The sequence below is a fragment of the Polyergus mexicanus genome, unplaced genomic scaffold (genome assembly GCF_030449975.1).
Source record: "Polyergus mexicanus isolate NDT 795.1 unplaced genomic scaffold, iyPolMexi1.0 SCAF_5, whole genome shotgun sequence".
NCBI classification, from domain to species: domain Eukaryota; kingdom Metazoa; phylum Arthropoda; class Insecta; order Hymenoptera; family Formicidae; genus Polyergus; species Polyergus mexicanus.
In genome coordinates this window covers 11,013,165-11,032,323 of record NW_027223325.1, presented here as the reverse complement: position 1 = coordinate 11,032,323, position 19,159 = coordinate 11,013,165, and the positions used below count along the sequence as shown (strand labels likewise).

The 19,159-nt window shown below is 37.8% G+C and overlaps 2 protein-coding genes across 4 annotated transcripts in view; one reads left to right on the top strand and one right to left on the bottom strand.

Moving 5' to 3' along the window:
* The first annotated feature begins 619 nt into the window (after positions 1–619).
* Positions 620–7,346, top strand: Tsr (Cofilin/actin-depolymerizing factor homolog tsr). Its single transcript, XM_070296342.1, has 3 exons — positions 620–798; positions 6,134–6,376; positions 6,656–7,346. Exons 1-3 carry the CDS (start codon positions 796–798, stop codon positions 6,854–6,856), a joined length of 447 nt encoding a protein of 148 aa, XP_070152443.1. The 5' UTR covers positions 620–795; the 3' UTR covers positions 6,857–7,346.
* A 464-nt stretch (positions 7,347–7,810) lies between these two features.
* Positions 7,811–19,159, bottom strand: part of LOC138933534 (limbic system-associated membrane protein) — a 34,338-nt gene continuing 22,989 nt past the window's right edge. For 2 of the 3 annotated variants that reach the window (XM_070296319.1, XM_070296318.1), the window contains 9 exons: positions 13,323–13,424; positions 12,511–12,726; positions 12,102–12,223; positions 11,701–11,842; positions 10,987–11,084; positions 9,211–9,513; positions 8,422–8,614; positions 8,234–8,293; positions 7,811–8,092 (listed from right to left, as the gene is read on the bottom strand). In XM_070296319.1, coding sequence (XP_070152420.1) covers positions 7,953–8,092; positions 8,234–8,293; positions 8,422–8,614; positions 9,211–9,513; positions 10,987–11,084; positions 11,701–11,842; positions 12,102–12,223; positions 12,511–12,712 — 1,260 coding nt within the window. In that variant the 5' untranslated portion in view covers positions 12,713–12,726; positions 13,323–13,424 and the 3' untranslated portion in view covers positions 7,811–7,952. Of the gene's footprint in view, positions 8,093–8,233; positions 8,294–8,421; positions 8,615–9,210; positions 9,514–10,986; positions 11,085–11,700; positions 11,843–12,101; positions 12,224–12,510; positions 12,727–13,322; positions 13,425–14,744; positions 15,042–19,159 lie in introns of those variants that run through there. The other variant, XM_070296317.1, reaches the window with a different exon arrangement.

Sequence of the window (19,159 nt, the reverse complement as noted above, 5' to 3'; positions counted from 1 at the left end):
GATCCTGCTTTACCGGCCAATCGACACGCGTCTCGAAAAATTTCGCGTCGACTTTGCGCGCAGTCGCGACGCGTATGCGCGTGACAGATCGTTCGCACACCACTGCCCATATAAGGCAATTTCCCTACGTCCCTAACGGCGATTGGACCGCGTGACTGACACGTCCGCGTCAATGACTAATTCCTCCCGAAACCTCCTCCGGCTCCTCCACGCGATTCCCACGAATCGATTTCGTCTAGATAGATACAATGGAGTGCCGGACCGGTCTCTCTCAGCGCCGGCTGTCAATCGATTTCTATGATATTCGTCGAGCGATTTCATTGTTCGTATCGCGCCGGCGTGCACGATCGCATCGCGAACCTCGCGTACGACGCGATTCTTCCATTCGTTTATTCGTCCACGTGTCGCGGAATAGGCTAGCGCGTTTCGAATGCCAAAGATTCGCGCGACGAATATTTTTACGTCCCTTATTGTAACGCGCGCACGCAACCGCGAATTTTTGACGACGCTTGACGGGGCGCGGGCAATGCGACGCGGGCCAATCAGCGCCGCCGGCCGCGGCGGCGCTGCGCGCGCAGGCGTAGGGATACAGGATTCGCGGAGAGGAAAGAGCCGGCTGGTCGCGAGAGAGGAGCCTCCCTTCCCGTTCGCCCGTGAGCCAGCCGCGCGACCCCTTCGACTGGACACCGCGCCGCTATCCAGTTCCACCACGGCCGAGATACTCCGGGAAAGTGTTGGTTAAAGAGTGCTCGTTCACGTGACTCTGCCCACCGGCTACACGGCTTCCTACGGAAAATGGTAAATATCCGCCGGCCGCGCCGTCGCGTATTAAAACTATCGGAGAGGAATCGGGGAGTACACGTCGGGAATAAACGCGAACGGCGACGCGAGACTCGGGCGAGGCCGTCCGCCCGGCACACGACGACTTTTTTGTGGTTATGGCCGCAGCAGACGCGCCGGTCGGCCATTTCTGGCCTCGAGGGGTCCGACAGTTTTCGCCGGATACGCCTCACTTTCCCAGCAACAGCGACCGGATGAATTTCGCGTCGTCGTGGCGTTTACGCGTATTCTTTCTTCTTCCTCCTCCTCCCCTCCCTCCCTCCCTCCCTCCCATCCCTCCCGTTCTTCCCTCGCGTGCGGATTCCGCGACGGCGGATCCTGCCGACGTTTCCAGGAAGCGTATGATTCACTTCCACACGATCGGCATGCCGACCGCGGCCCGACTATGGGCGATGATTCTCGCGCGTCATCGCTGCACCGTAGCGTGAGATCGCGCTTTCGTGCCTAGTCGACGACGACTCGCTCGTTTTCTCCGTCTTTCGCTATTTCGTCTCTTTCTCTCTCTCTCTCTCTCTCTCTCTCTCTCTCTCTCTCTCTCTCTCTCTCTCTCTCTCTCTCTCTCTCTCTCTCTCTCTCTCCTCAATTCCGCCTCTTTCCTTTGCCTTTCCGAACGGTACGCCCGGATCGTAATCGGTGCAATTCCGAGTTCGATCTTCTCAATGCGTAGCTGCGGAGAGATACCCTACGCCATGATCGCTATTCGCGTTATCGTTCGCTCAATAGAAACTTTGCTGGCCGTTTTTATAAATGTCGATTAAAATTAACGTGCGATTTGGTTCTATATTCTTTTAATTCTGCCTTTTAGGAGGGGACAAATCACTCACACAAATTTCAATTTATTCCGACACAAGAAATTCACACACACACACACACACACACACACACACACACACACACACACACACACATATATATATATATATATAACCGAATTCAATGTTTACTTAAATTATTCCAAGATATTTTTGAATGTCGCGACCAAGATTGCCTTAATAACACGATGTACAAGGTAATGACTTGCCGCAACGGAATGCCAATAATTTGATTCGTCATAACTATAATCATTAATGTCGCCTTTATGATACTTCGATAAACACAATTGAAGCAGCAATATATTTATCCGCTCGTTTTTTCCATTATCTATTATCGCGAAGAAAAAAAGCTCGACGATTACATACGCGCCCGATTTCGAGAATATCGTCTGCGCCTCAATCTCGGATTAATGTTTTATCGTATGGCGCTGTATTACAAGCTTAAATTTAATCAATTTTTTTATTAGTAAGTTTTTTTTTTTATGTACGGCTATCGTTCTCCACTTGTTCCCTTTTGAAAAATTTCATCTAGTAGGTACACTTGAATTTTTATGAAAGTTTCTTTAAATTGAAAGCTGCAAAAAAATTTTGCCGTTTTAATAATTTCATTAATTAGAAAGCGAATAATTATGCATTGCGCAACAGGAACACCGCTCGCTCATTTTGACAAACTCACTAAACGCCATTCGACGAGTGACTACTGTACAGAGAGAGAGAGAGAGAGAGAGAGAGAGAGAGATTGCGTGATAAAGAGAGAAAGAGAACTGTGGATACCCCCCCCCCCCTCCCCGACTAACAGCGTCGCTACTTGGTCCTACGTTCAATTGTGAACGCGTCATCCGGTAAATCCGGTTTACACGTTTCAACTACCTTTGTTTAAGCTTTTTACTTAAAAATTCCTTTTGAAAAAAGTTTCTCTTATATTTTGGGACAAATTTATAAAAAATTTATTTCATATATACGTCTTTTTGGAGTAAAAAAAATTTTTATTTCGTGCGCGTCTCAGATTTTAGATAATAAAACTCTGCGCAAAGTTGCAAAAAGTATCGTTTCGAGATCGTGGAATCGCAATCGCTCTATCGCGATTTGTCATTTTCCTTCGTTTGTGTGTGTGTGTGCGTAAAAAAAAAAAACAAAAAAAAAGAAGCGTTGCGTATACATTTATTTCGGTCAGCGCTTCTCAAATCGCATGTCGTCGCTGATTATTTCTATTCGGATCCATTTGTTTCTGGCCCGTCAATGTTTTTTTTTTTTTTTTTAATTGTTATTATTATTTTCATCAAAGTTTATTACAAAAATTTCTAATAACGAGATGATATCAATTTCCATTAACGATAAGAGATTAAATCTTTTCTCAATTGCATCGTGTTGCATTTGCTGCATCTGATATGAATATATACACAGGTATATTAGATGAAGGAGAAAAAGAGAGAGAAAGAGAGATATTCTTGTAGATATCAATTTCTATTGTCTCATCATTGTATGCCATTTGATCGTTTTATATTACTATGATCCACCTTTTTGAATCACATCGCGATCTATGAAAGATATCGCAGGAGCATGAAGAGAATCTAATTTTGATTTTATCAAACTAATTTCAATTGTAATACTATGATAAAAACTAGTATATTATAATATCCTACTGTACAACACAAAGAAAATAATTCCATAAGAATTCCATTAGCGATAAAAGATTAAGAATATTAAATACTTAACAAAAATTATATAATTTTTTTACTTTATAAGTAATGTTATTTATACAACATATTAAAGTTCGCCTTGAAAATTATCATTCCAATGTGTGCGCTAATGAAAATACTTAGTCATTTCGTTATTATACTACTAAAGCATCCATGATACATCGATTGAGCTATTTCTTTCGCATGTTTCCCTGTAAAATCAGATCTACTAACCGTGACTGATCTAACGAGAGAGAAAAAAAAAGAGGAGAAAGAGTGAGCGCGAAATGGCAAAATAACGAGGCGACCGACGATAATGGAGCATCTACTTTATGTATATTGCAAAAAGCTATAATATCGCGAATAAATACGGCGATGGTCACGTTCCTTTATCAAAACCACTTGCGGGGCTTGCATGGTGTATAAATAAAATTATGACTCGCATATCGGAGAGACGCGCGCGTTATCGGATCACCGTCACGACCATGCGATCCCCCATCCGTGCGATTAAGCACGACCTTAACCCTCTCGCAAATATGCATCATCCTTTTGCCAATCCTCCTCCTACGTAAGACAATTTATGCGTTCGCAGAGCGATGACGTTGGCACGTCGCATAACGCGGTAATGTCAAATAAGGATCTATTTTTCGAGTATGCGCGAACGTAACTTTCTTTATATGAGAATCCTATGGCAAACACGTGCTCTTGACAATAATAATTTCTTGCGTTTCCTGAAATGTAAACATGTATTAAATCGCGTTTTGCTAAAAGCTTGACGAAATTTTTATAATATAAAAAGGGACTTGTGTTGTATGCGCACTTGTACAAGATAATGATTCAAATTGATATAAAGATTTATTATAAACACGTAAATTTGTTTCGTTAATATTTTATCTTAGTGTTTTTTTTTTTTTTTTTTTTTTAATTGTCTTGTAGTTTTATAATTTTAATTGCCTCTTTTATACTTACGCGCGTATTCTCGGAAACGAAAAGAAGAACCGGTTCTCTTTTCAAAACTGTCCCCTTTTTCCGATCTGCTAACTCCCCTTTAGTGTCCCCTCGTTCCTGGCCGCGCCTCGAAGATGACAGTGAACTAGAAAGAAGAGCGATGCACACAGTGCAGAGAGCGGTCTATCGTAGAGCGAAGAAAGAGAGAGGGAAAAATTCAATGAGCCTGTAAGGAGGTCGGTTATTTTCTTGCGGGCTAGCGACTCTCGAAGTTCACTGACGTCTTTTACGTCCGGCAGCCGGTTAATTAACTTCTCTCGCCTTTATGATGGTCTTTCGCGGAAAGTGCAGTATTTATCGCGTCGTTCCTTGAAATGACGTGCGACGTTAAAACTTTATCGGCGAAAGATATTTTTTTTTTAATTTTGATACACTACGCAAAAAATGTACGTTCTCGAATCGATTCATATTAATTTTGTTAATTTTTATAGTTAAATACTCTATTTGTTTCCTTTTCTTTCACTCTCTCGTTGACCTAAACATTTCCCTACATATTTTCGTCTCAAATGCAGAAAGCGCAGCTGGCACGATTCATTCTTCGAGGCATTAGATCAAGTTCTTAGGTCAGCTAGGGATGAATCATCTTCCGTTTGACCTTGTGCGGGACTTGCGTTCGAGAGGGGTACAACATGCCCCAGAAGAGGGAGTTGCCCCCTCATCCCTTTAACCGGCATCCCTTGTCGCCGCCCCGTTGGGATATCGACCCAAGAGTGTTGCATCCTCCGCGTTCGTTGGCCGCTCTCCAACTGTCGCGTTCCTCGCGGGACCCTTCCTCGAAACTGATTCGAATCTTTTAACCGTGTAGAACGAGCGATGATACATTAATATTTAGTATCGACTATATATGTTTTTCACGAAATCAAATATTACTCGACAATTGAATCAGCTAGGAAATCTTATACAAATTATTTCTGCTTTTGAGCAGAGTTTTTTAAGGATCTTATTTTTAATTAAATAATGACAGTAAAATTTATTCATCTATAAACAAATGCCACATTCTTCAGAAAATGTAGGCATCATTCATATGACGTGATAGACGTTGAGATAATAGATTAAATTAATATAAAAAATTTGGAATATATATAAATCTATATTTTTCAAATAAAAGTAATTTTTAAAGGGTTTTTTTTTTTGTGTGTGTAAGATTTGAAGAATTACGAAAGTATCTCTCTTTTCGACCTATTAAAGATATTCCTCCTTACCAATCGTATTTCATCAATTTCCACGGCGTGAAGAGGAAAGACGATGAGCTAAAAGTTCGTGGCGCGCGACACGTGCCCGAGAGCCAGAGGATAACTTTAGAAGTGGATCGCTGGATCTCTTTTAGCATCACGATTCGCGCGTGGGAAGAATTTATTTCGGTAGCAAGTGTCCCCCACACGCGTATTTTGTACTCGCGAAATAAGCTTAAACGGTCCGACTGACAGAGCAACGCTAAATGCCGACACATCGTATCCATGTGTGAAATGTCCTGCTATCGATCGATCTGGCTACCGTAGCGCAATACAATCAGCTGAACTAAAAGCTGCTGAAATACATGTATGTAACTTTTCGTGTATCGTCGTTTGTCACGAGATGTCAAGGAATAAATCTGTCATGCTTATACATTCAGCCCGTTTCGTAATAAACTGGAATAAAACAACATAATAAATTCTTTTTAAGATTTTTTTCCTAAAGAAAAGGTATCTTAAAATGCAAGCAATGATAGCTATATATTAGAAAATATATAGAATAAGAATTAATCAACTAATCCACTGTGTCACATATCTCGCTTTTCTCATGTTTTTTTACTAGGCATCTGGAGTAACAGTCGCAGACGTTTGCAAGACAACGTACGAAGAGATAAAGAAAGACAAAAAGCACCGATATGTAATCTTCTACATCAAAGACGAAAGACAGATAGATGTCGAAGTCATCGGGCCTCGCGACGCGGCTTACGACGCCTTCCTCGAAGATCTGCAGAAGGGCGGCAGCGGGGAGTGCCGTTATGGCCTGTTCGATTTTGAATATACTCATCAATGTCAGGGTACTTCCGAGGTAATTATATCGTTTTTACAAATGTGTAGGAATCATTATCAAGCTAAAAAAAAATCAAATATGTTATCAGTTTCCCAAATTTCAAATTAATTCTTTTGGAAATGAAGCTTCGTACGAAAAAATTTTATTCCATTTTCGACTTATTTTTGCAAATGAGAAAACATTCCTTTTTTAATTGTACATTACATTTTCTAACTCACTCTATATATTAACGAAACTCTTTGATAGCCGGAAAGTGTTCTTAGAAATATATCATTTCGTACTAATCTTCTTTTACAGGCATCCAAGAAACAGAAACTGTTCTTAATGTCGTGGTGTCCCGACACGGCCAAAGTTAAGAAGAAGATGTTGTACTCGAGTTCCTTTGACGCTCTGAAAAAGTCGCTGGTCGGTGTGCAAAAGTACATACAGGCGACGGATCTATCGGAAGCCTCCGAGGAGGCTGTTGAGGAGAAACTTCGAGCTACCGACAGGAATTAGGAGTATTCCAATAAAACCCAAAACCTATTACGAGATAAGAGAAAATCAAGTGGAATACGATACATTGTGAATTAATTTCTCAGAAACAAACAAAAAGAAAAAAGGAAAAGAAAAAGAAAAACAGTAATGCTCTATACTGTCGTTGCATCGAGGGTTCACATTTTTACACATTTTTCACTTTTAAAGGAGATCGATTATCAAGTATTTTGCGCTATATATGTTAGTCACCAGGGGAATGTAAGCATTATTAATATCAAAAATGAACAGGAATGAGAAAAGAAGGATAAACAAGGGGAGACCTCTTTCATACCGCGGACGTTGCGTGAATCTGTCTGATATAATATTAATATTATATTATTATTATATAATTATAAGATAATTGTACAAGAATACAAAACAATTTACAACCAGTCAAGCAGTAAGAATGAAATTATTATACTTTTTTTCTCACAGACTGTATAACATTTAAATTAAATTCATTTCATTATGACTCCTCGTTATGTCCTGTTAGTAAAACCCATTACATTTCCGATCATATTTCCGCACACAAAACCGAAACTGACTGGAAAAGATGTGATAAGAAATAAAATACGAAAAAAATTAACTGATAATGCAAATTTCAATTTCTTTGTGGCGCTCACCGGGATAAATTCTTTGTAAGGTAAAAATCCTTCCAACAGTTTTTCAACTGACGGTACGATTTATTCTTCAAATGGTAAAAAAGTAGATTCTTTCAAAATATGTAGTAGAGTTTATCGGTAATTTCAGCTTGCTTGCAAATATTGCTTAATACCCTGTTAATATCTGTAGTTTGAATCGTTTTAGTAACAAATTATTCGCGATTAAATTTCAACGTGAAATGAAAGGAAATAAAAATTTACATGTCAAATATTTTTGCATCATATTGTTTTTGAGAGTAAAATCACAATAACTATGTATGAAGAGTGTAGCAATATTTTTGTGAACGTTAATGAGAATGACTCATCGATGCGACGCGATTAGCATGCTCGACGGATAAAGGCAACTTTAACAAATAATCGTGTTGTATAAATTATAACAATTCGTTTTATATTTTTTTCGCATTTTGTACAAACCTTTAAAATCTGCTGTCAAATATTATGATTAACGTACACAGCATACTTAACATCAACAATAATGTTTTCATTCGATGATACATTGATCCATTTGCACCCGTTGCCAAAGGATAATGCTGCGACATGGATGCGAGCTGTATACCTATAAACAAATATCGACTATGTATCATAACTTTTATTTTATTATTTTATTTCTCTTAAGATTTTCTTTTTTATTATTATCTTAAAAGAAATCATTTTTAGCGCTAAATAAAAAAAATTTAAGTTAAATCATTATATTCACCAGATATCATATTCTGCTCCTGATCGCCATCAATCTCGAAATTTTCGCTGGAATCGATGGCTACAAAATGAGATACGATATGTTTTTACGATCCAAATTTTTTCCTTGTCATGATCGGTGCATCGTGTACGAAAAAATGAGCGTGTGAGAGGGAGAAAGAGAGAAAGCGACTTATCTTTATTACTTACAAGCTCCTTCGGTGTGGAAACGCAGTATTGCTGAAGGATGACTCCATCCGTAGCGAGTTCTAGATAAAACGACTGCCTCGTAATGGGTCGCCACGTCCAGGCCTGTCAGATTGAAGGAATGAACGTGCACAGGGCTGATAACGTCGTTGTCACCGGGTATATACAATCTGTGCCATTTGCCGTTAGTATCCCTCTGCGATCACATAAAAATAGTCACATAACTGGTCTGGTTGGTGTGAAATCGGATTTCAAAGGAACGTAATATCGAAAGTAATATGGAAACCTGTCAAATACTTTATTACTTCAAACTGATATAGCCCGGAGTTATAACAAAAATTTTTTAATTAAGAGAATCATCTCCCTTTTGCTGGCTCATCGTAAGAAAACAGCCAATATCTTTCGTATAATGCTTCAATACTGTGTTTTGCATTTTTTTTTCTTTATCCTTTATTTCTTATTCATCTTATCACAAGACTAATTGAAATAAAAAACTACGCAAATTTCACGATCAATATCGTTACATGATGGAAGATTCTAAAATAGCGCACAAGACGTTGCCTTTTATTCAATTATTCCTCCATGACCGCCCTTGCATGTACGGTAACCATCAAAATCGTAACGTGAGCAACGCACGAATCCACGAAATGGATCCCATGTCGTCTCATTTCGGAGAGACACGAGACGAGATTCTTTCCATTCACCTTATACCGACTTTCTCGAGATTTCCTCACGAAAGACCGTATCATTATTAATTTATGATTTTGAGCTATTTTTAAAACAAAATCTCACCTTGTATTTACGAAACCAAAACTGATATTCGATGATAGGACTGTAGCTGTCGACTTCCCAGATGAAATTATACGATGTGCTAGACGTGCTGCGCGATTCTTTCTTGAAGATTGCCGGATTCGCGATCTCCGATAGTTCGATGATCTTTTCAGTAATTCCCAGAGAATTTGATGCTCTGCAGAGATAGGAACCATAATCGCTTATCTTTACGTTTCTTATCAACAGACTATGATCGTTCCCAACGTCATATTTCACTATTCGCGATGTGTATTTCAATGTTTCGTTTTTGAAATACCAATCAACCTAAAAAATTAAGATTAACAAAAAAAAAAAGATAATGTACACATGTGAATATTCCTGGAATTTATAATATATAACATTAATTTTTATTAGATTATTGTTTTAAAAAGATATTGGTAACCGATGATCTCGCCGAATCGATTGTCGAATGTTACGATAATATAAACTCTTCTGGTTCGTTCTTTTTTCTTTTTGCGAGAAAATAAAAAAAGATACCGTAAGTCACGTTCCCCACGAATCGATTTGTCACGTGCGACTGGCTTTAAGGGATCACGGTGAGAAATTGCTTGGTAGGCGGGGCGGTTTCATTTAGTTACCGAGCGTGAAGAATTCGTTGAAATCTAAAAGACGATTCCCAGGACGTACGTCAGAAAAATATTTCGTATTTGTATTGAGCGCCAAGGTCCAATCATCAAGTTGCCATCATTCGCTCCGTTATCATACGATGTGAAAGAGACAAAATTTTAATCATACGTAAGTTTTAATAAGAGCTCTTGTTTTCGGAGCACGGAATTTATTTTTACGATATGTGCAGGACCTGTATTGCGCGCGGATCCCTTTCTCATCTCTCAAAGTAATTTAGGAGTTAATGAGGGTGCCGAGATTATTCGACCGAGACGACTAATCGCGCGGATAGAATTTTTTATTAGCCTTGCACAAGGGAGGCGAATCATCTACTTATTTTCGTAGAAATAAATTCTTTTCGCGAGCTTATCTCGATTCATCTATTCTATTCTATTCTAATTCTAGGATGTCTACTCTCTGGAAAAACATGGAAAATCTAGAATTTTCAGGAAATTCTCATGAAATTTTATTTAGACTTGGGGAATTTTTGTAAAAATTTTCTCTTTAATAATTTTGCTTTTATATTATAAAAAATCAACAAGCCAAATATAAATATATATTGTAGATATATATTTTCAATGTCATTTTTCATTGTAATTTTTAGTGACGAAAAAATGAAAATGTTACGTAAATAAAAAAATTTTTATCTTACGAAAGTTATTCAATTTTTTTTTTTCAGTACATTTGCAAATCTAGCACTTGAAACTCAAGTAGCTCTGTGTTTTTCCTTCATATAAGTGAAAATTGTTAGAAAACACACGCAATAAGAAAACTTATTTTACAAAGTTGCACCAAAAGATCTTTAAAATATTCTCTTTATCTGGAATTTTCAATAAAGATATCTGGAAAATCAGAGATATTTTTTTTTTACAAGATTTGAGTAGACACTGAATTCTCATCAATATTCAAGGGCTGCGTTTCAAAAGCGGTAAAACACACACGCGAAACACAGCGACAGTAACGCATCGCTCGCGCGTAGGAGTCTCCGGTATAAACTTGTTTTTCCGCGCTTGCAAAATCAATTAAAAGTCCGAATCGTGTCGCGCGTATTCGCGCAAGTTGTCGCGTTAATCGTTGTTAATTAATGAGACGACAATCATGATGACTCTTGAAGAAAGACATCGCTCTTACCTTCGCCTCAGGCCAGGCAGTCACCGTGCAATCCAGTTGTACTCGTATTCCTGGATACGCGTGCACCCACGGCTTTTTCACGTAAATCTCCGGCTTGTCTGCGATTTCCATATAGATATTTAAACGGAATATTGAGAGAGAGAGAGAGAGAGAGAGAGAGATTATGAGATCAACAAAAGATTGCGAACTAAGATTCATGTTCCTCGTTGATTAATTTTGATTTTTGCTCGAGCTAATTATACATACATCATTTAATTGCTCGATCAAAAAGTAGCGTTATATTTGAAACATATTTTTGAAACGCGCACGTAAGACTTATTTTGATATCGCAAAAGTGAATTGTTAATGCAGGTCACGAAGGTGGTTGATCAACGTCTGCAAAACACTCGTAGTAAATGTACGCATGTACGTACGAACATAATTGACTCGCTCATGCGTTTGATTGGAATATCAAAAGGGCAATCTGTAGCAATTTCTTAACTTAATTACGCCTAGCTTTTATAACGCGGAGGATAGTGCGCTTGATTTACATGATCGTTTCAATTGTAATTAAAGTCACAACTAATTGCGTAGATGCACATTTGATATAATTTCGTGAAGCTGCTATTACAATTACAAGAGATGTAGAAACATAAGAAATTTAAGAATTATAAAGGGAGAGAAAAGAATTACAAGGGAAAAGAAAGATATATAAATGTACATGTGGATACTCACATCTAATACGTAGATCTATATGCGCAATGGCGGGATCGTTGACTTCATTAGAGGCGACGCAGGTATATCTGCCGGAGAGATTCCGATTTTCAGCATGAAAACTCAATTGCGATCTGACAGCCAATAATGGGATTTCTTCGTCCTAGGAAGAAGAAAAAGAAGAAGAAGAAGAAGAAGCGGGAGATGCACATTGCTCTTTATCACGGAGCATACATGCAATCCACTTTAATTTAATTGACTTATTATCCGATCGTGCGAAGCATCTCTATTTTTTGATGCGCTCTCTCTTCCTTTCTCTTTCTCTTTATATCCGTTCAACATTTTCACCGCACTTTCGCGCGAATCGTCTAATATCATTGGCATAGTATATCGAATAGGCTAAGGGGAGAATATCGATTTACCTTCGTCCTCCAACTTATGATGGGGGCCGGTACACCCTTCGCCACACATTGCATGTACACCCTCTCTCCGAGATTAACCTCTAGCTCGCCGGACGCCGGTATAATCTCCACGCTCGGTGGATCTGAACGAATAGAGCGAGAAAGGACAAATAGATTTGCCATATATATAACAACCTTACGTTTACAAATACTCGTACGAAATTCAGATCTTTGCTTGGACAAAGTCGCGGGTGAGGGAGTCGAGTGGGGAAACGATAAGCGTCGAAAGAAGATAGATGGATTTGCAGATACAAGAACAAATCCTTTCAACGCGCCGATTCGTACAGAATTCTTTTGGGATCTTATACTCTAGAGAGGGACGCTTTGTCTCTCGGCATACATATGTCTGCTATATTACAGTCGTACTCACACATTACTTCGATCTCGTGTACTTGCGTAACGTGTCCCCAGGGAGACGGCCGGATCGCCTGGCACACATATTCGCCGCTATCCTCCCGTTGTACGTTTAGCACTTGCAGACTACCATTCTTGAACATGGTGATTCTTTCGGGGGTCTGACGGTCCATCTCGAAGCTGTCGGCCAAAAGAATCTCCTCTCGCCACCATCTCATCCTAGTTTGCGCGCCTACACGGGCAGAAATAACAAGCTTTTCGAAAAATCGACATTCGACACGTAGCACGGTTACTACTTGCTAACGAGGGTCGAAAAAAACGGTTCGCGAACCTCGATAAGAAAGCTTGTATCTTCTGCTCTCGGGCAACAAGAGATTAAGCCGGAGAAGGAAAGGGTAGAATCACGTGCGTGCAAAAATAAGTAAATGTTTGCCTTAATAAAATGATGCTTCAACAAGAATTATGACGAATTATTCGCGATGCTCTTGGCGAGACAAGATATACAGTGTAAGTGGACCGGAAATATTCTCTCCCGTGTTACTTTATTCCGATTTTGCACGCTCGTATAGGTAGAAATAACGATGTTTCAAAAAACAAAATGATAAAAAACGATGTGTTTCGTTATCGCGAGACTGAGATTGCAGTTTAATATGTATGATGGAATGTGTCGAGCAATTTTGCGAACGGTAATAATTTCACCCTACTGTATATACGCGTGTAGAATTGACAAGATGAGTAAACTCTAATGCCAGATGAGGAACAAGTGTATCAATCATTTCGAGAGCGGACAAAAAGACGCAAGATAATCGATCGTCAAAAATGGCATACCCTGATCTTCCACGTAACAGGGCAACAAAACCGTATCGTTTTCATAGGTTTTTATCGTCGTCGGATAGCTTCGAAAGTCGCGGTTCGTCGTAGCATGCGCCCCTGTAAAAAAAAAAAAAAAGACGTATACAACATAAATACAATATATAATATGTAGACGCCGTAACATGACGAAAACTAATCGCCGTTTAAAAACATATTGCTCGCATCGAAAAATATTCGCTCTGTTTATCCTACCATCTTTTTCTTCCTGCATTTTTCATTCGCATGAAAATGCTCGGATTATTTCGCATGCGTGACCGAGCGAAATTTTTTTCGATATTATGCACGCGCAAAAGTCCTCTTTTTTTTCCTTCTCTTCTGATCGATTACTAAATGACGTTGCCGCGTGGCCTGCATAACGCACAACCTTCACTTATGTATGTCGTGCGAAAACAAAACTGCAGTGCGCGATTATGCCTTCGCTCACGCACTCGCGGAAACTAGTCGGGGCGAACGAAATCGATTGCCGAAGTTGCGTGCGCCAGAGCAAGCGAGCAATATGGTACAATTTTATGTATACCTCCGACCCGAGCGGATTTTCCTTCTCAAAGAGGATCGATTCACACATAAGGAAATACGGCTACAATTATGCCGCCTTATGTGCGAAAGACATTTTAGTCCAATTACGAACTGATGTTTCTCGATTACGAGAAACTAGGTTACTCGGAGAGAATTCCTTCTTATCTCGCGACGATTATCTAAAGTGAGAAAACAATAAAGTGGATCAATCATTCCGTAAATGACGCGCCGTACTGTGAGAAAAAAAAACCTTTTAAGAAATTAATTTTTTTTTTTTTTTTTAATCTCTCTTATAGACGTACCTAATATTTCCAATTAATATTTTTCTCCGCATAAACTTGATGAATTCTGATACATATTTCCAATAACTTGCACGCGTCAGCAAAACAAGTGATCAAGATAGTTGAAGTAAAAGAAAAAAAAAGAAACGCGCGATCTAATTTCTCTCTTACCACTCTTCCGAAATATCTTTATTTTTATTCAAATATAAATGTCAAATACGTGTAAAAATGATAAGACGCGACAGTCTCGAAATTTATAAAGTTTAAAGAATTCTGACAATTCTTCCTTTCTAAATTGTTCAGATAAAGAAAAAAAGTTGATATAATAAAGAGGCTCCTTGTTGATTCTGCGAGTAGGAAAATTTGTGGATGTGTATATAAGTTTGAAAAATACTGAAGCACTATTTCACAAGAGAAACGACACGTATGACTTACTATAATTATATTTCACGAAAGAATGACACGTTTCATTCATGCGACTCGTTATCGACTGATTATATAAGACAGACGATATTTTGAAAATATTTGATATTCGCACATATATTTACATATTATTTGATATATTTCGCATATACATTACCTATCGTATAGATATAAAATATCCAAACAAAGCGCAGCATTTCTTTTGTAATTACACACACGTTACACCGAAAACAGGAGATTTGTATCAAAATAACACCGAAAAAAATATTCAGCTTTTCTCATGCACGTGATCCCCTCGGTCTTTCACGAGGCACTGATCTCGCTTCAAGATATGAAGATATTCGTCCCCTGTACGATCTTAACACACACGCACACGTATCATCTCTCGTAATTATGACCAGTTGTCCGTTGCACGTCTTGAAAGGGTACTCATGTCGCAAACAATTGACCAAAATCATCTAATGTCTCTGATTAATAAAATTTTATCCTTGCAGTAAATGCCGATTGAAATATTTATATCTATATTGCACAATTAATTAATTGTTAATTAAGTTAAAAATGATTAATTATTTTTTTCCGAAGAATATAAGACGTGCGAAGAAATATAAATTGTACGCGTTATACATACGATTTAAATTTAAATTAATTTCATTTTAACTATTTTTAACAAAGAAATCGATCAAATTTTATAAAGGTTTTGGACGCGCGGTATTTTGGTCGACTGGCGCTTTCTTAGATGAAGGTGTAAGAGTTGAATTGAGAACCACCATATATTCTATTGCAAAGCCGCTACTGCTATAGGGGCAGAGGGTGTCCACCCACAAACACCAAAGGCATTCTTCTATAATTTGTTCAATTTACGCACGAACACGCACCGTGTATAGAGCCATTCGCCGGAGTTACCCATTAGACCGTTAATCCAATATAAGCGATTCGCCGCTCCGACGCTTCTTAGATCATTGCAACATCTTTCTTACGTCTCTCCCCTCTCCTTGCCTCTCTAGAAATATAAAAAAAAAAAAAAAAAAAAACGATCGCTTTAAATAATTTTGTTATAATTTTATTATCTTTATCTTTTAGTTCCGATCACTTCGACTGTTAATTACAATTAATTTCATTTATATACCTGATGTTATACCAAATAAGTAACTTCGTGTACTGACACAGAGAAATATTGCACGTTTCATCCATTATTATTGCGGAGTCATTTCCCGAGTGATCAAATGTATCGTTGCAGAAGCAAGTAGCGATAAAATGGTTAACATTTTACCGCTCGCTTTTAACTTTTTTCGATTGTTGATGGGGATACCTATTTACAATTCAAAAATTCGGTATACTTTGTGCAACGCTACGAAACTTTTCTGCATAAACGAGTTGATCTTTTTACAGGTGTCTGCCGTCTCGCGCCTTAAATTTATTCGATCAGTTTTGACTTTCTTCGCTTGCAAATGAGAGGAGCGAACCGGTGGCTCGCTGCATAAATAATCATATTTATGTGCGTGCATCATATAATACATTAATAAATATTGCATACATTATATAGCAAAATATTAATAAATATTGCATACATTATATAGCAAGTTACTAAATTAAAAACTAATAAATTAATATTTAAATGGTAAATGGACACAATCTTACGTTGCCAAACTTATTGCATGCTATAAAAAATATTACATATTTACATTTTTATTCGATATATTTATTAAGCATTGTATTGTTCAGAATAGGTAAGATCACATCTCGCACGACTAATTAGAGATTTAGAAAAATATATAGGACGACACTCTGTATTGCATATTGTCGATCCTTACAAATGGTCACGTCTTTTAGTTTCAAGCTGGGACAAAGAATGAGAAAGAGAGGACCCAGGAAGATGAAGATGCTGCGGGAGAGGAAGGTAATCCTCCTCGAGCTATGCGCGCGCGTGGTCGTGCGAATCTATGTGAATATACTTAATCCAAGTCGAGATGAAGGCGCTCTAAAATGGTACTCAATTATCTGATGCATCCATTAAAGCGCTGACGAAAATCCTCTTAAATAGATTTTTAAAGGAATCCTGCCAGGATCGAGCCAAGAGCTTTCGGCGAGATCTGAGTCGTGACGGATCGTCGATATATTTTTCGCTCGTCAGAGCCGTCCCTTGATTCCCGCTTATTTAACCATATTTACATTACGTTGCGGATACTTTCGCAGTATAGCATTGAAGTTTTATCGTGATTTATTCGAGCAAAAATCTTTCGCAAAGTATACAGGATATTACGAAAGAATAAGTTTAAGATTTATAGAGTAGATAGTGCTCGACGAGTAAAAAATCGAGTAAAAAATGTTTGGTAGAACCGAAAAATCTTATCAGGATTTAAAGGCCATTTTCGGCTTTGTAAAAGTAAGTATTTCACTTGCTTCTATTTAAATGACATAAATAATTGTAAAATTAATTCTCTCATATATATATATATTAGTGTGATACTTTCTTTGTATATCTTTGTATATCTTTCGGAATATATAATTAATTTAATTTTTTTAATTCACGGACATACTCGAAAAAAATAAAAGAAAGCAATATTCGAGTACATCTATTTCGAAGAACAATAAATTGGGAATACATAATGAAACGAAAAAGCTAAAAGGGAACAATAAAATTGTCGACAAGCTAATTTTTCCATCGTTATTCATACACGAAGAAAGAAAGAAATTACGACGTGACAGTCGCGTATTCATGCCAGCTAAAAAGTTGTGACTTAATTGGCACTAATTCACCGAAGCACCGGTCTCGTTGTTCCGACCATCGTGTCTTCCTCTATGGTTAAATCGCATTTACGGAGGTCTCGTAAAGGGATATCCACCGTTCGTGAACGGAAGTGAGAAAGATCGTGGTTAGTATTTTTCTTGAAAACATTACTTCTCGCGCGGAATATTTTGGCACTCACCGTTGATCACATATCTCATTTTTTTCATTTTTTAGAAGAACGAAATAAAAAATTTAAATAAAATAAATTTATATATATTTATATTATGCATATCATTTATTTTATATATTTAATAATTAGAAAAATCGTATAACTTATATTTGCGTTATTCAAGTATCTTTATACTTGATAACATTCTTGGATCATCGGATTTTTATAAGTAAGACATTTCTGGGATATTCGAGGTAATCCTAGTCTTGAAGCCCGAGGGGAGAGAGATGTGGTTTATTTGACGAGGTAGGGGAGAAATTCGTCGCTGCCATAAACATGAGACACGATCTTAGTCGAGATCTTCGGATATATCCGAGAGAATAATGATTAGTTCAGGATGTAATTTACGGTTCGCGCGAGATCCAGGTTGGCGCGGGTCTTCCGGGAAATGTTGAAGTAGATTAAAGGCAAAGGTATTGACCAACGGTTATCGTTATCTGTAGGTTTACCCTAGTTTCGGAGTCGCTCAGACGTTTCGCAATTGAATCGCCATTCAAAGACAAATTATCGAGTTTCTACTTCTAGGTAATACTGCAAAATTACAAAGACAATCCTCTATTCATTGAGAGCGAAAGACTATTCGTGCAAATGCGGTTCAAGAAGTCCTTCGCTCGTTTCAAAACGAATGCTCTTATTTGCATCTTTCTCACGTTCGTTTCTCTCATTCTCGATTCAATCGACCATTGCGTTTATCGAATATAATCGCGAAGATCATGAATAAAAAAACGAGCGTGAACGACATAATTATCCATTTTCTTGTTTCTTTCAACGTCATCGACCTTAAAATAATATAAATGGAGCTTTATATATAAGAAAATTGAAATTAACGATAAGAGTAGACAATGGGCACTTTGGTCCATCTAGTTTGATTCGGTATCTCTCTTTTATCCGGCTTACAGTTTTTTTTTTTTTTTTTTTTTTTTTTTTTGTAATATATGTGTATGTTATAATTTGATAATTAATACACACACACATATCGCGAAAGACAAATAGCTATGAGACGAGTAATACTAATGTAAATTGAATCGAATGAGTCCATGTACAATATATTTGTAGTCCCCCTTTTTCCCTATTATCAACACTCTTGTCCTGATGATTAGCAGTATATGCTACGTTTATATATTCTTTTGTCGATGCTCGATGCAATTTGATGACGAGCGATTTTATCGTCTCAGGTCAAACTGGTAATTTGGAATAATTGGTGGCGCATCGCAAATTGTGTTATACGTGTGTACCGCGGCGGACTGATCAAACCGCGTCAACCCCAAAATGCCGACTAACTCTGTGTTATATCAGTGTTACACACACACACACATACATACATACAAAGAGAGAGAGAGAGTATGTGTGTGTGTGTTTGCGTTTCATTATTTTCATTAAAACTCGCGCTAACATCGTTGCCTCTAATAATATAAATTGCTATATAAATTGCACTCTCTTTCGGCACTGCTATTTTATCTCTTTTTTCGCAAATAAAGAGAAAATTTTATCATCGCATATCGGCAAAATACATAACAACGCTTGTAATTACGAAATATATTTTTCATGATAACCGCGTGTATTATTAATTTTACGGATATTATTATATTCGTGCACGCATATTTAATTTCTCGAC

Bases quoted from the DNA above. Each gene is read 5' to 3' on its own strand.
- Tsr (XM_070296342.1), top strand. The intron at 6,377-6,655 runs GTAATTATATCG...CTTCTTTTACAG, and splicing joins AATGTCAGGGTACTTCCGAG to GCATCCAAGAAACAGAAACT.